The sequence below is a fragment of the Trichoderma aggressivum genome (assembly GCF_033847375.1).
Source record: "Trichoderma aggressivum f. europaeum strain CBS 100526 chromosome Unknown scaffold_043, whole genome shotgun sequence".
NCBI classification, from domain to species: domain Eukaryota; kingdom Fungi; phylum Ascomycota; class Sordariomycetes; order Hypocreales; family Hypocreaceae; genus Trichoderma; species Trichoderma aggressivum.
The window spans coordinates 48,590-61,590 of NW_026946409.1; the positions used below are offsets into that span (position 1 = coordinate 48,590).

The window sequence follows — 13,001 nt, forward strand, 5'->3', positions numbered from 1 at the left end:
CTGAAAAGCACCAACTGGGCAATAGCTCGTATCATTTCACCAGCCGGTAAAGTCTAAAGTGCTACACGCCATTCTGTCAACCTCGGTGTCTTAGACATCGAGCTTCGCCCAGGGCATGTCAAACAAGACAAGACAAGACAAGAATCCCTTGATTGTAGCAGCCGCAGCATTCAGCTCGCGTTGCTGCAGGTCTTGACGACATGTTGCCCGCCGGCGCTTATCTCACGGCCCAGCATCCAGAGAAGATGCTACCTATGAGGGTAATACCATTGATGGATGACCTGTAATCGCATTCGCTACGGGGCGCTGATTGGAGCCAGTGTGGCGAAGTAATCAGGACGATCGTCGATGTATGTAGATCCAGGTCAGCAAATGAGCATTTCACTGCGAAGCTCTTTTGCTGCTTGCGTACTGCTTGCGTATGTACTGCTAGCCTTCCTTTCTCCCTTTTTTTCTTCTTTTCTTTTGCATTTCTTCAAATAGAAATAGAAATAGAAACAGAGATAAATCAAGCTCACTAGATAGACTCGGCAATAGCACTTGAAGTGACTTGTCCGCGCCATGTTACTCTCCCATCTCGTCTGCTCTCATCTCGGCGCTTATACGCAGACGAACTAGTGACTAAGACGACCAACATGCTCTAGTCCAGATATTTTTAGAGACTCGCCCACCCATCATCACGCTACTGTACACACTATCTGTCCTCTCATGCAGCAACTTGCGAACCCGGTGGAATAATAACCGGAAACATCTTGCATAAGCTACTACTATACCTCAATACTATCAAGTAACCAGCCATCCGGAGCACAGCACCAAGGCGCGCTTGTCGCCGTCCAACACAGCCATGCCATGATCATCCACAAGTGTAACGCTTCATCTGCTTCTCATTCGTCGTATATGCGCCGCCCTTTGTCCTGCCCATCCGACGGGGCATCGCCATCAACAGCCGCCTCCGAGTGGCACGGCCAGGTTGCATGTTTGTTTAATGTTGCATCCCGTCTAAGACGCCTCCCCAGCTTCGTAGAAAATGTAGCCAGACTCAGCCCCGATCCCCAGGCACGCGAATCTGCCCACTACCCCTTTTGCCCTCGTGCCATGTTTCTCGCAATGTAACGCAGCCATCTCACGACATCGGCTATTAGCCGCCGTCAAAAAAATGAAAATTGACACCCTCTACGCTCGAGAGATAGCCGCGAGTGTAGAGAGATGTTCGCAACTCGGAATGGCCGGGATCTTTGATCGTGTAATAGAAGAGAAATGCACTTGTGCTCAGAAATCTAATATTAGTAACCGCCGGCAGATGTCGAATCGTCCAAACCCCCGTGCCGGAGAAAGGCATATTCGGGCAAGGGGGGGCTGTGACAAGGCCTCGCGGATAAGGCTGCATGACGGTAGTTGTGGTCGGGATGCCATGTATTACTCCCCATGTTCGGTGGTAAGGCTGATCCTCCTTGTTTGTTGGTCATCACACAAAGTGGTGGTAGCCTTGTCATGTGCATTGCAACCTTCCCCAAGAGTCGCTGCTTGTGTCTCTTCGTGTATGTGCGTGTCCCTCCATGACGAGAAGGATCCAAGATTTGGGACGCCTCAAGGCAACGGCTGCATATACGTCTGCATATACGAAGCTTTTGAAACAATGGCTTCTTGTGACACAATCAAACCTGCGTCATGTGTCAAACATCACAAAAGACAAGGCTGTTATGACATAACGCCTTCTAGAGCATGTAAGGAGGCACCGAGATTGGAGCAACGTAGTCATCATTTTCTTTTTGTAGCCCTAAAACAAAACCCAACACGCCAATGAGACACCACCAAAATCCCTCTATTGTCACAAATTAACAGTCATCCTTTTGTCGCGTATACACACTCCCTCATCGCAAGGCCTCTCGGTTGGAAGTCATACGGCCGCGCTCAATTCCTCTGATACTTGGAGCACTTCCTTGATGCTAAATCTACGCGCGGCTGGAGGTAGCCACTTCGTGGTTGTCCTCTGCCGGTGCCGGCCTTCCGTTGCTGTCACTCTCTTCAGAGTCGTCATCGCTGGCAGGATGGCTGTCTGTCACAGTCCTGCGGTTCTTGGTCATCTGAAGGTTGATCGGGTCAGCTCGGGGAAACGGAAGACGAGGTAGATGGGAGAGGTCAACGAACCCATGATCGCACACCACCAACCAGCCCAAGCGCATAGCCAGTGATGAACTCCTTCGAGTTCCCTGATCCTCCGGGCGTGGTGGGAGATCGCGCAATGTCGCTTGATGAGCTGTTGAACCGGGCCGGGCTCTGTGGCCGACTGGTAGGCCAGAACTGCTTTAGCTCTCGGCTGAGCTCCTGGCCGGTCGTGGTCCAGTTGTTGGTGATGTTCTCGCGGAGATCTTGCACGTGACGCTTGAGGTCTATTTCGTTCTTTTTAAGCCAGCTGACGTTGAGCTCCTGGCGAGAGGTGCCGCGCTTGAATTGCCTGGTGATGTACTTTTCGTAATCGCGGACGATCCTATGGGACGCAAGTCAGAGGCAGGGTTCAACGATGATGGGAATAATAGATGAATTACTCACCTTGTAATGATGCCAGTTGTGCTGACACCCTCGGTGCGCTGAGTGACGAGAAACTTGCCAGTCTCCTTGATGGGCTGGTAGATGTCGTCTCCCTCGTCCGCGCCATATGGGATATCGTCGTGTGCAACATAGTCGAGGCGATGCAGTTCGAGAAACTCTGGACTGACGATCCACGGGCAGTCTTCGATGACTTCGTCCACCCACTTACAGTGTCGCACCGACTCGGCGCGCTCCTTGGCAGACATGACGGTCAATCCCTTGCGCATGTGGGTATCATTGTCGCCGGTGACGCCCACGACGAGGGTTGTGTTGGGAAAGGCTTTCTTCGCCTGTTCAAGCTGGCGCATGTGTCTGTCGATGTGGTCAGCACGCGGGTTATTCGACATGCCTAGTTTCTCGTCGTATATAGACAGCACTCACCCGAGATGGAATAGGTCAAAGACTCCGTCGGCGTATACTCTCACATTGCGGCCAGTTGGCGGGGGGTTTGTCGTGTAGCCCACGGGGTGAGTGAGCTTGCCAATCGGGGGTGGAGGCATGGCCTTCTTCTTCTCTTCTTCGACATCTTTGGATGCACTCTTGCGTCCTTTCCGAGTGACTCTCTCGGCAATGTCGACGCTGGCTTCAGTGGTGTCACTGGGCTCACCAGGATCGAGGACATTGTCGCCATTCTCGACAACTCGGTCCGAATTGGCTCGCTGCCTCTTGTTAGGGTTCAAGCTGGTGCCATTGGAGGTCCGTCTAGTCTGTCGCGACGACTCTGGTGCGGTGGTGTCGCCTTCTTCGCCCGAGGCATCTCGCGACGAGGTCTGCAAAGCGCTGTCCGGCTCGGCAGCATTGATAGTGACTCTCTTGCGTTTGCCGCTGTGGGAGGATGCTGGTGATGACATCGTGACTAGAGGGGGGGGGGGGGGGGGAGAAAAAGCAAGTGCTAGGTCAGGCGCCGATGCAGCCCGACTGACGGCTCAAGTTTTGCGTTTCTGTCTCTCGTTTCTTGCGAATGCCCGAGAGCCGCTGCAGCTGGATCAGCTACCTGTCTTGGATGGACATGAACGATCAACGGGCTTGGAGAGCAGAGGACGCTGGCGCTGTGCTTTGCTTGGCTCGTGACGCTCGCGTGCGCAATGTGTGGAGAGGCGCTCCGGGGGTTGCTGAAGGTTTAGAAATTCGGCCGGGGAGCTTGTGATTTTACCCACCTTTGAGGTCGCCAACAAAAATCAAATCAAATCCAATTTCCCACAGCCTAGCAAGCTACCTGCACTCCAAAAAGACAGGTGGCGTGACCATGCTGAAAAGGGGCCATAAATTAATGCCTGAGTAGGTATACGCCGTATTCGGGTCAGAGTTAATTTCTCATATTTATGTGATTTTCTTTAAACCAACCCTGCCCAAGAGCAAAGCCCGATCAATGGCATAGGGAACTATCCCATGCTCTGGACTATGCTGTGCGGTCCTTTTTTTTTCTGCTTCTCCCGCTGTTCTGGGTCTGGAACAAAGACCCCAGTTCCCTAGCTCAGCTTGTTGGGGGAGACAGATACAGTCACAGTCACAGCTTCAGACTTCAAGATGCTCTATGATTGACATGTCCATGCCTGATTAGAGACGCCCAAAACTGATAAATTGCCCTGCTCACTCCCCCATCAATTCAGCACGAGGGGACCGATGACGCTCACACGGAAATCACGTGGGTCGCACAAAGATCTTGATTCTTCCTCTCCTCGTCCAGTCGCGTCAATGCTTGTCTCTTCTGCCCCAACACATGGCGTTCGTCATTTCGCCGTCTCCATCAGAAGTTGCTAGCTGAGCTGCTAGCTGTGCTCTAGCAATAAGGGGTAGCGGATCGCCTTGTAGCTCTTGGCCTATTCTTCGCTGAAAAGTACATCCATGCTGGAGCCCCTACTCTTCCCGGAGCTCCATTGATGTTCTAACAGGAGCGTCATAAGGCTGTGGCAATGGCGATCTGTTCACCGTTGGACCTTGGTGGAATCCAGGCATCGTTCTGGCAACTGGGTGAGGCGAGGCAGGCGTCAAAGAGAAGCCGGAAACCCCGAAGAATGGTTGAATGGGCAGCCCAATATGATTTATTTCTGCTGCGGTGCCAGCAGCGCTACGTCATCTACTTGTCTTGGAGTTGACTGCCGCAGATTAAGTAGACGTGTGCAAATCATCCAATTCAATTTGCAGCTGACTGCATGGCGGAAGAAACATTCCCCAGCAGCCCAGCAAACCGAGGGCTTGAAATGGCGCATGTGCCGCTGAGTAAGGCATCCAGCATGCATCGGTTGCGACCAGCATCTTGCAGCAAAGGGCATGCAGAGCTGGAGGCCTTCAGTGCTCAACTCCTCTGCGTAATATAGCACCTAATACTACCACTTCAATAATACAGTCCTACCTACCTGTGTATGGAATCTGATGATGCAAATGCTGCGGTGCTGACTGAATTGATAGAGGCAACACCACCTGCCTACCTGAGGCTCAAGCCAAGAAACTCCAAGGCAGCAAAGTAGGGCCAAAGCGGGACGTGTTGAGCTCAACGTTGCACATGTCATGGACTGCCCCGCCTTGCCCGCATCCCAAAGGAGTGGTTTTCTCTCTATCTGTCTCTCTCTCTTTTCCCTGGCTGCATTTACTCAAGGGGCGCTGGAAGGAATCCGGCTCCGCGCAAACGGTGCGGCCTGAGTGGCTGCAGCATTGAGTGAGAGATATATCGGGAGCGTGGTGAAACAGGGCGTTCTCGTGGCCATTTGGCGCTGCTTCGAATCGGTACATCATTGGCCACGTTGGAGTGCTAGCCATGCGCATTGCAGAGTCGTGTGAATGCATGGAGCAGCGCTACAAGGTTTCGTGTATGGAACAAGGTTGGTGCTAATGTACAAATAGACACGAGGGTTGACTTTAAGATTGAATGATGGATGCGTACTAGAGCATCAGAATTCTTTTCTTTCAAAGGGGTAGAAAGTTCTCTCTTCACGGCGGTTCAAGATGAGGTTTGGGTGTAAGCTATGCAAGCTGTGCTTTTTGATGCCACATGTCGTCAGAGCAGAATTAAAGTACGCAGCTCCGACAGTATCGTCCGATGTCGATAGACACTGTGGCGCACATACACAATGACGTAGATATGAAACCGGACCGCCCACGCCGCCGTCGTCCGAGGCCGTGAACTTGGTGAATATAAAATTACGATGCGGACCATCAACTCTATTGATTGGAAGGCCAGAGCTCAAGCTTCAGACATTGCCTTCACCGGGGTCGCATCCGTCTTGTGGAGTTAAGGTACCTAAGGTAGTCAGTCTACTGGATTAAGCCAGAGTAATGCTACTCGTACCGAGGCCCGGCCCTTGAGCCGCTTTAGGTACAAGTACCAGGTTGACAGCGATTATTTTGGCTTCCAGCATGCAGCGCTGCATGACCGTCTCGCTTCTTAATAAAGTGGAGGCTGGCCCCCGGAGCGGCATCGAATAATAAATAATAATAAGAATAAACGGAGACCTCGTCCATTAGAGCGTGAACCTGCACCTCAATCTCTTCGATCGCCTCGCTCCGGATCCAAGGGGAACAGACGATGCTGCCTTAGCACCCTTAAATTCACGCCAGGTCGCCTCAGCCGCAGCACAGTGCGCCGCCACTGTCACCATCCCCTCCATCCGTCTACAGCACTCGACAGCGCCATCCATAGCACAGCAGTGGAGAGCGCAGCAGCACAGCAGAGCATTGCAGAGCCCGTAGAGGACCATAGCGCTTGCTTGCTTGAGGTGGCCCTCCCTAACGATCGACACAGCAACTTGGAACGTGTGTAGCTCTGCCCGCCCGAGCTTGCGCAAGCTCCCTCTTTTGCAATGCGTATCCTCCCGAACCGTTTGCTTTCTTCATCTCCATCTCCAAGTGCGAATTCAAGAAGCGAGAGCCCAATGCGACCAAAGAACGACGGCACCGGCCCTGCGGGGGTTGCGGCAAACGGGCTGGCCCTGAGGGTGGTTATCATGCGGGTATGGACTGGACCAGTCTCGCACCTTTGACGAGATGGTTGTGTGCTAATACTGAGGCGAATAGGCAAGGAATCTGGCGGCCAAAGATCGTAGTGGAACTTCGGATCCGGTGAGTCGAGAGCAGCAGCAGCTTCATCACCATCATACACCATCGCATCGCAACCTGCATCACGAGCCCCCACTGAACACGCATCATCTTCACCACCGCCGCAACAACTTCTCCCCTGTACTATAACAGACACCGCAAACTCTAGTTCTGAGCCAGTTGCTTACAATCAAATCTTGTCCGTCTTCTAGTATCTTGTTGTCACCCTTGGCGACGCCCGAATCGTCACCCACTCCGTCCCCAAAACGCTCAACCCCGAATGGAACGTCATCGAGGAGCTGCCCATAAGCTCTGTACAAAGCCTGGTCGTAGGCGTCATATGCTGGGACAAGGATCGCTTTGGCAAGGATTATCTCGGAGAGTTCGACCTAGCGCTCGAAGAGATCTTCCAGAACGAAGTCGCCGAACAAGAGCCACGGTGGTATCCCCTGAAGAGCAAGCGCCCTGGCAAGAAAACCAGTGTCGTCTCCGGCGAAGTGCAGCTTCAATTCACCCTATTCGACACTACAGCCCCATTCCTCCCTCAGCAACAGCTGTTTGAAAAGTTCTACGCACTTGTTGGCACGGTTCCCGTCGGCTCGTCCCGAAATGTTACACCTACCGAAACTCCACTGCTCACCCCGAGTGCCGCGGCGCACTTGGGGGGCTCGTCGTCGGCAGACGGGCTTGGCGATGAAGACGATGAGGATGACCTTACGGAGCTCGAGGAAGATATTGCCGATGATGCCGAGGATCCCTCAAAACCAGAGACTGCCGAGAAGCGTCGGCGGCGACTTCGCATCAAGGGCCTCAAGAAGAAGAGGCGGCAGGATCCCTACGCCTTCACCAATAGCGACTCCGACGTTGTTGGCATCATCTACTTGGAGATTTCCAAGATCACAGACCTTCCACCTGAGTCGAACCTGACGCGGACTGGCTTCGATATGGACCCGTTTGTCGTGGCATCCCTAGGCAAGAAGACCTACCGCACCAAGCGAGTCCGGCACAACCTCAACCCGGTCTTCAATGAGAAGATGATCTTCCCGGTGCAGAATCACGAGAAGCAATACTCGTTTGCTTTTACCGTCATCGACCACGACAAGTATTCCGGCAACGACTTCATCGCTTCGTGCAACCTGCCTATTCAGACGCTCATAGAAAAGGCGCCCCAGGCAAACCCAGAGACGGGGTTGTATGAGGTTCGCTCTCCCGAACCGGAACCAATGCCGGCGCCGGTTGTCACAAAATCTCGTCTCCAGAAGCTCGGGGTTTCCCGCTCCTCGTCGACGCAGAGTCTAAGCAAGATGATGAAGGCGCAGGCCCCTAGGTCTACCCCTTCAAACGGCTCTTCTTCCCTTACAGCGCTTGGCGATGGAAGCGGCCCTCAGTCCAGCAGCACGTCCCTGGCACCTGCAGATGCCCTTGCCAACATCCCAGTCGAAGCTTCAGAGCAGGCCATGGAGGCGGATGACCCCGATCTCGCAGATTACGCTCTACCATTGAAGATGAAGAACCTGGATAAGTGGGAAAGCAAGCACAACCCCGTCATCTACATGAGAGCCAAGTATGTACCATACCCAGCCCTCCGCCAGCAGTTTTGGCGGGCGCTGTTGAAGCAGTATGATACAGACGAAAGCGGTCTGATCAGCAGGATCGAGCTGAGCACAATGCTGGATACTCTTGGCTCAACATTGAAGGACTCCACCATTGACAGCTTCTTCCAGCGCTTCCCTCACAAGGCTGCCGATAACGAGGACTCGTGGGAGCTGACCTTTGACGAAGCCGTGCTGTGCCTGGAGGATCAGCTGCAGGCCAAGAGTCGATCTGGAAGCAAGACTCCTATTTTGGATGTAAAGAGCCTCAGCCTCACCGGCAAATCATCGTCTGGAGATTCCACTGGCCAGCCAAGCTCCGACGGCTCAGGAAACTCGACACCCCAGATCATGGTCGAGCCGCCAGCAGAGGCGACCACGCCTATTCCCGAGATCAGCACGCCCAACGAAGAGGGAGAGGAGGGGTATTTTGATCAAGAATCCAAGGAAGAACACGTGGTGGAGATTCGCGAGTGCCCCATCTGCCATCAGCCGCGCCTGAACAAGCGCAGCGACGGCGATATCGTTACGCACATTGCGACGTGTGCAAGCCAGGACTGGCGCCAGGTCAACACAGTCCTCGTGAGCGGATTCGTGACGGCCAGCCAAGCGCAGAGAAAATGGTACTCCAAGGTCATCACCAAGATCTCGTATGGTGGATACAAGCTCGGCGCCAACTCGGCAAACATTCTCGTTCAGGATCGTCTCACGGGGCAGATTAACGAGGAGAAGATGAGCGTCTATGTGCGCTTGGGTATCCGACTCCTCTACAAGGGGCTGAAGTCGAAGGACATGGAGAACAAGCGAAGTAAGTGGTGCCGCCGTACATCATGAGAAAGCTCAACGGGATTTTGTATACTGACACGAAATAGTCCGGAGAATGCTGAAGAATTTGAGCATCAAGCAAGGCAAGAAATTTGACGACCCTGCTTCACGGGATGAAATCGAAAAGTTCATCGACTTCCATCGCCTGGACATGTCAGAAGTCTTGCTGCCGATTGAAGAGTTCAAAAACTTCAACGAGTTCTTCTACCGCGCGCTCAAGCCGGGGGCCAGGCCGTGCTCGGCGCCAGACAACCCTCGTATCATTGTTTCGCCGGCGGATTGCCGAAGTGTCGTCTTTAACCAGATCTCGCAGGCGACCAAGATCTGGGTCAAGGGTCGCGAGTTCAACATGAAGAGGCTCCTCGGAGATGCCTATCCAGACGACGTCTCGCGGTTCGAGAACGGCGCTCTGGGCATCTTCCGACTGGCCCCCCAGGACTATCACAGATTCCACATTCCCGTCGATGGCGTCATGGGCAAGCCCATTACCATTGCTGGCGAGTACTACACAGTCAACCCAATGGCGATTCGTTCGGCGTTGGATGTGTACGGCGAGAATGTGAGGGTGCTGGTGCCCATCGACAGCGAGGTCCACGGACGGGTCATGGTCATCTGTGTCGGAGCCATGATGGTGGGCAGCACAGTGATTACGCGCAAGGAAGGCGAGCACGTGAGGCGTGCCGAAGAACTCGGCTACTTTGCGTTTGGTGGCAGCACGATTCTTTTGCTGTTTGAGCCTGGCAAGATGCGATTCGACGACGATCTGGTAGACAACTCTAACGGAGCCCTCGAGACCTTGGTAAGCCTTTGGTCCTCTTTCCCTCCATCTCTTTCCAAGGGTGGGAGAAGGCGTTGCTAACTTTGATGGCAGATTCGCGTCGGCATGTCGATTGGACATTCGCCCACTCAATCACAGTGGACTCCAGACATGCGTAAGAACGAGCAGGACATCACGGAAGCTGATAAACAGGAGGCGAAGAGACGAATCCAAGGCAGCGCGGCGCTGGAGGAAGAGTCGCCTGGTGGCAGCGGTGATGAGAACCGGGGAACCAAGAGGACATCGCTTCCCCCGACCGTCAACACGATGGCAGCATCAGCACTGTAGAGGGGAGAGGGGAGAGGGGAGAGGGGAGAGATGAAGATGGTCATGTCTGGCCAGGAGCATGAACAGCCAGCCACAGTTTGTACACTGGAATTGCGAGAGCCTTTGCTATCATTGGATACGATACACTTGCATGGAAATCATGATTATGGGAGATTAGCATGTTTACTAGCAGATTACATTGCGGCGCCTCAACAGCACATGTATTTGAAGAAGAAGCAATCAATGAAGAAATGATTTATTACTCGACGTTTGACTCTTGGCCAAGCCAATGGCCGTTTTCCCAAGGTGAACCAAGTCGGATAATTGATGAAAATGCATGTGTCGTGCTCGAAATGAGTTGTGACCACGACATGTTTCGCCGCAAAGATACTTGACGTTGTAAAAGGAGGAACCAAGGTGCGTTAACCAGACAGAAAAAACAATGACTTGAGGCTTTCGTAGATTTGTTTTTTGTGTGTTTTCTTTTGGTTTGTATATGTCGGGTATGTTGATTAAATATGATGTGAAAAACCGATGGATGTGATCCGAACCTCGTCCCATGAACCGTCCCGCACAAAAACAACTGATAAAACATCCCCCCCCCCTCTCTCTTCAGCGCATGAAGAAGAAAAAAACCAGAAAAACAAGAAATAAGAAGAAGAAGAAGAAAGCGAAAAGACGTTGCTCGACGTGGTTTCACCGACTTGACGGCGAGGAGGAGAGGGATGAGTCTGAGGAGGTGCTTCCTCTCCGCTCGACGATGATTTTCTCAGGGGAAGGGGAGCGGGAGGGGAGGGCCATTGTTGATGATGAGGATGGTGTTGTTGTTGTTGTTGTTGTTGTTGTTGTTGTTGAAGTTGTTGTTGAGGGTGTGGTTTGGCGGCGGGATTGGTGCCATGATGTGTAGAATTGGCGGCAGAGGTGTGCGGACATTGTGTATGTGGGAGACATTGTTGTGTTGAGTTGTGTGTGTGTGTTTGTATGTGGTTTCGTGTGTGGTTTCGTGTGTGTGTAGGACAAGTAGTACCTAGTATGGCGCCTGTTGTGTGTTTACTGAGAGTACGATGTAAGTGTGAGATGAGACAAGTCGAGATGGAGATTTGTATTACAAAGGGAAAAGAAGAAGGAAGAGAAAGAAGGAAGAGAAGAGAGGGAAAATGGCAGGTTTGTTTTTTTAATTAATTCGGGGCGTTTTGCAAGAGTTGGATGAGCATCAGGTAAGGAAGGCCGCCTTATTATTAATTAGGACTAAAGGTGAGGTAACATGCTGCCTAGGCTGGTCAGTGCAGTGCAGTGCAGTTTAGTTGGTAGTGTTTTTTTTTATTTTTGTTCTAGGCAACGGAGGACGCCGTTCCCGATTTATTTTCTGGGGTGTTGACATAAGTCAGTCAGTCATGCTTTTTTGATAGACATCATTTACCCCTTTTTCTTCTTTTCTGTTTGATTTGATCATGTTTCTTGCTGGTTTACGCAGAGAGTTACGCGCTGTATGTACCAAGTAGCAGGCTTCATGTCGAGGTAGGTAGTGGTTGGGCGGATTTACACACAGAGATGGCATCAAACCACATGGAGCCTCAACAAGACCAGCCACTCACACAAAAAGTACACGTATTTCCAGGTCCAGCATCGCTCGGCAAACAAAAACGGGAAAAAGAAACCCTACCTAATTAAAAAGAAATAATAAAGAAAAACCACCAAATGACAGAGCCGAAAAAAGCACACGAGCGGTAGCCACACAAAAGCTCTGACATCACATCATGGTTGCGTTGAAAGTCGTTCCACCGCTTGGGGCAGCGAAACGTACGGCAGCCAATCAGGTGGCGCTCGGGGGGGTATGTCGGGGATGGGATGGGTTGATGTTTTGGAGTTTTAGCGCTTGGTTGGGTTGTGACCTTGGGATGGGCTCTTTTTTGCATGCTATTTGTTTTTTTTACAAGGACTTGATTAAAGTCCCATCGGCTTTGTACTGTACGGTATGGGATGGGATGGTCTGGGAGTAGGTTACTTTACGGAGCAGGATGCCTTCGCTTAAAGAACGGTGTAGAAGGTATACGATACTCGGGAAAGGGGGCTGACGTAAAGACGGATCAAATGGCCATCAACCCATTCCATTCCATTCCACATACGCAGTACAGTACGATTCAAACATCCATCTCATCACCAAACAAGACAATCTAAACGAGAAAAAAAAAGAACAGATGAAATAAAATAAATAAAATAATAAAAAATAAAATAAACAAGTACAGTAGACTGCATTCAAAGCCTCAAGCTAGACCTTCGCCTCACACACCCCAAAAATGATGCAACCGCCCCCCCGGGCCATCGCGAAAGCCCATCCCGTCCAATCGCCGCCCGTCCATTTCCGCTGACTTTCTCCCCGGGCCAGCCAAAAACAAAAAAGCCCGGGGATAAAGCCTTTCCCCCCCCCTCCAATGTCCTTTGCGCAATCTGAAATTGTCAATCAGCGTCTTGGATGGCGAAATCATCGGGTGGTCGCATGTGCATGCCTGGGTTTGGACGCTAGATTGATTAGATTCCTCAGCGAGGCAAAGGCTTGGTAATCAAAACATTCACAACACACGCAGCTTTCCACGGATCAGCTGGAAAATGTTTTTGACTCGCTGTGGCTACAGTACGTGCAGACAAAGTGACAGGGCAGGGCAGGGCAGGTGACACATGGTTAGTCGGTCCGGCATGGCTCTTGGAAGCACGCACTCTACACAGATCCATTGATTGCTTCGTTTTATCTGAGAAATCATTCCACGATCCAATATCGGATCCACCAATGTGCCCTATTGCTATTTCCCAACGATTGACTACTATACTCGTACACGATCGTAGTATTTATTCGAATCATCTTAAAAAGAAGAAGAAAGACC

The 13,001-nt window shown here is 51.9% G+C and overlaps 3 protein-coding genes across 3 annotated transcripts; 2 read left to right on the top strand and 1 right to left on the bottom strand.

The window, feature by feature from the left end:
• Positions 1-1,952: 1,952 nt before the first annotated feature.
• On the bottom strand, positions 1,953-3,440 carry Triagg1_8582 (uncharacterized protein; the record flags this gene model as incomplete). Its single annotated transcript, XM_062903444.1, has 4 exons — positions 1,953-2,084; positions 2,149-2,488; positions 2,551-2,901; positions 2,971-3,440. 4 exons carry the CDS (start codon positions 3,438-3,440, stop codon positions 1,953-1,955), a joined length of 1,293 nt encoding a protein of 430 aa, XP_062752392.1.
• A 3,018-nt stretch (positions 3,441-6,458) lies between these two features.
• Triagg1_8583 (uncharacterized protein) lies at positions 6,459-10,143 on the top strand (the record flags this gene model as incomplete). Its single annotated transcript, XM_062903445.1, has 5 exons — positions 6,459-6,536; positions 6,601-6,645; positions 6,834-9,021; positions 9,086-9,837; positions 9,910-10,143. 5 exons carry the CDS (start codon positions 6,459-6,461, stop codon positions 10,141-10,143), a joined length of 3,297 nt encoding a protein of 1,098 aa, XP_062752393.1.
• A 598-nt stretch (positions 10,144-10,741) lies between these two features.
• Positions 10,742-11,029, top strand: Triagg1_8584 (uncharacterized protein; the record flags this gene model as incomplete). Its single annotated transcript, XM_062903446.1, has 1 exon — positions 10,742-11,029. One exon carries the CDS (start codon positions 10,742-10,744, stop codon positions 11,027-11,029), a length of 288 nt encoding a protein of 95 aa, XP_062752394.1.
• Between the last annotated feature and the right edge of the window lie 1,972 nt (positions 11,030-13,001).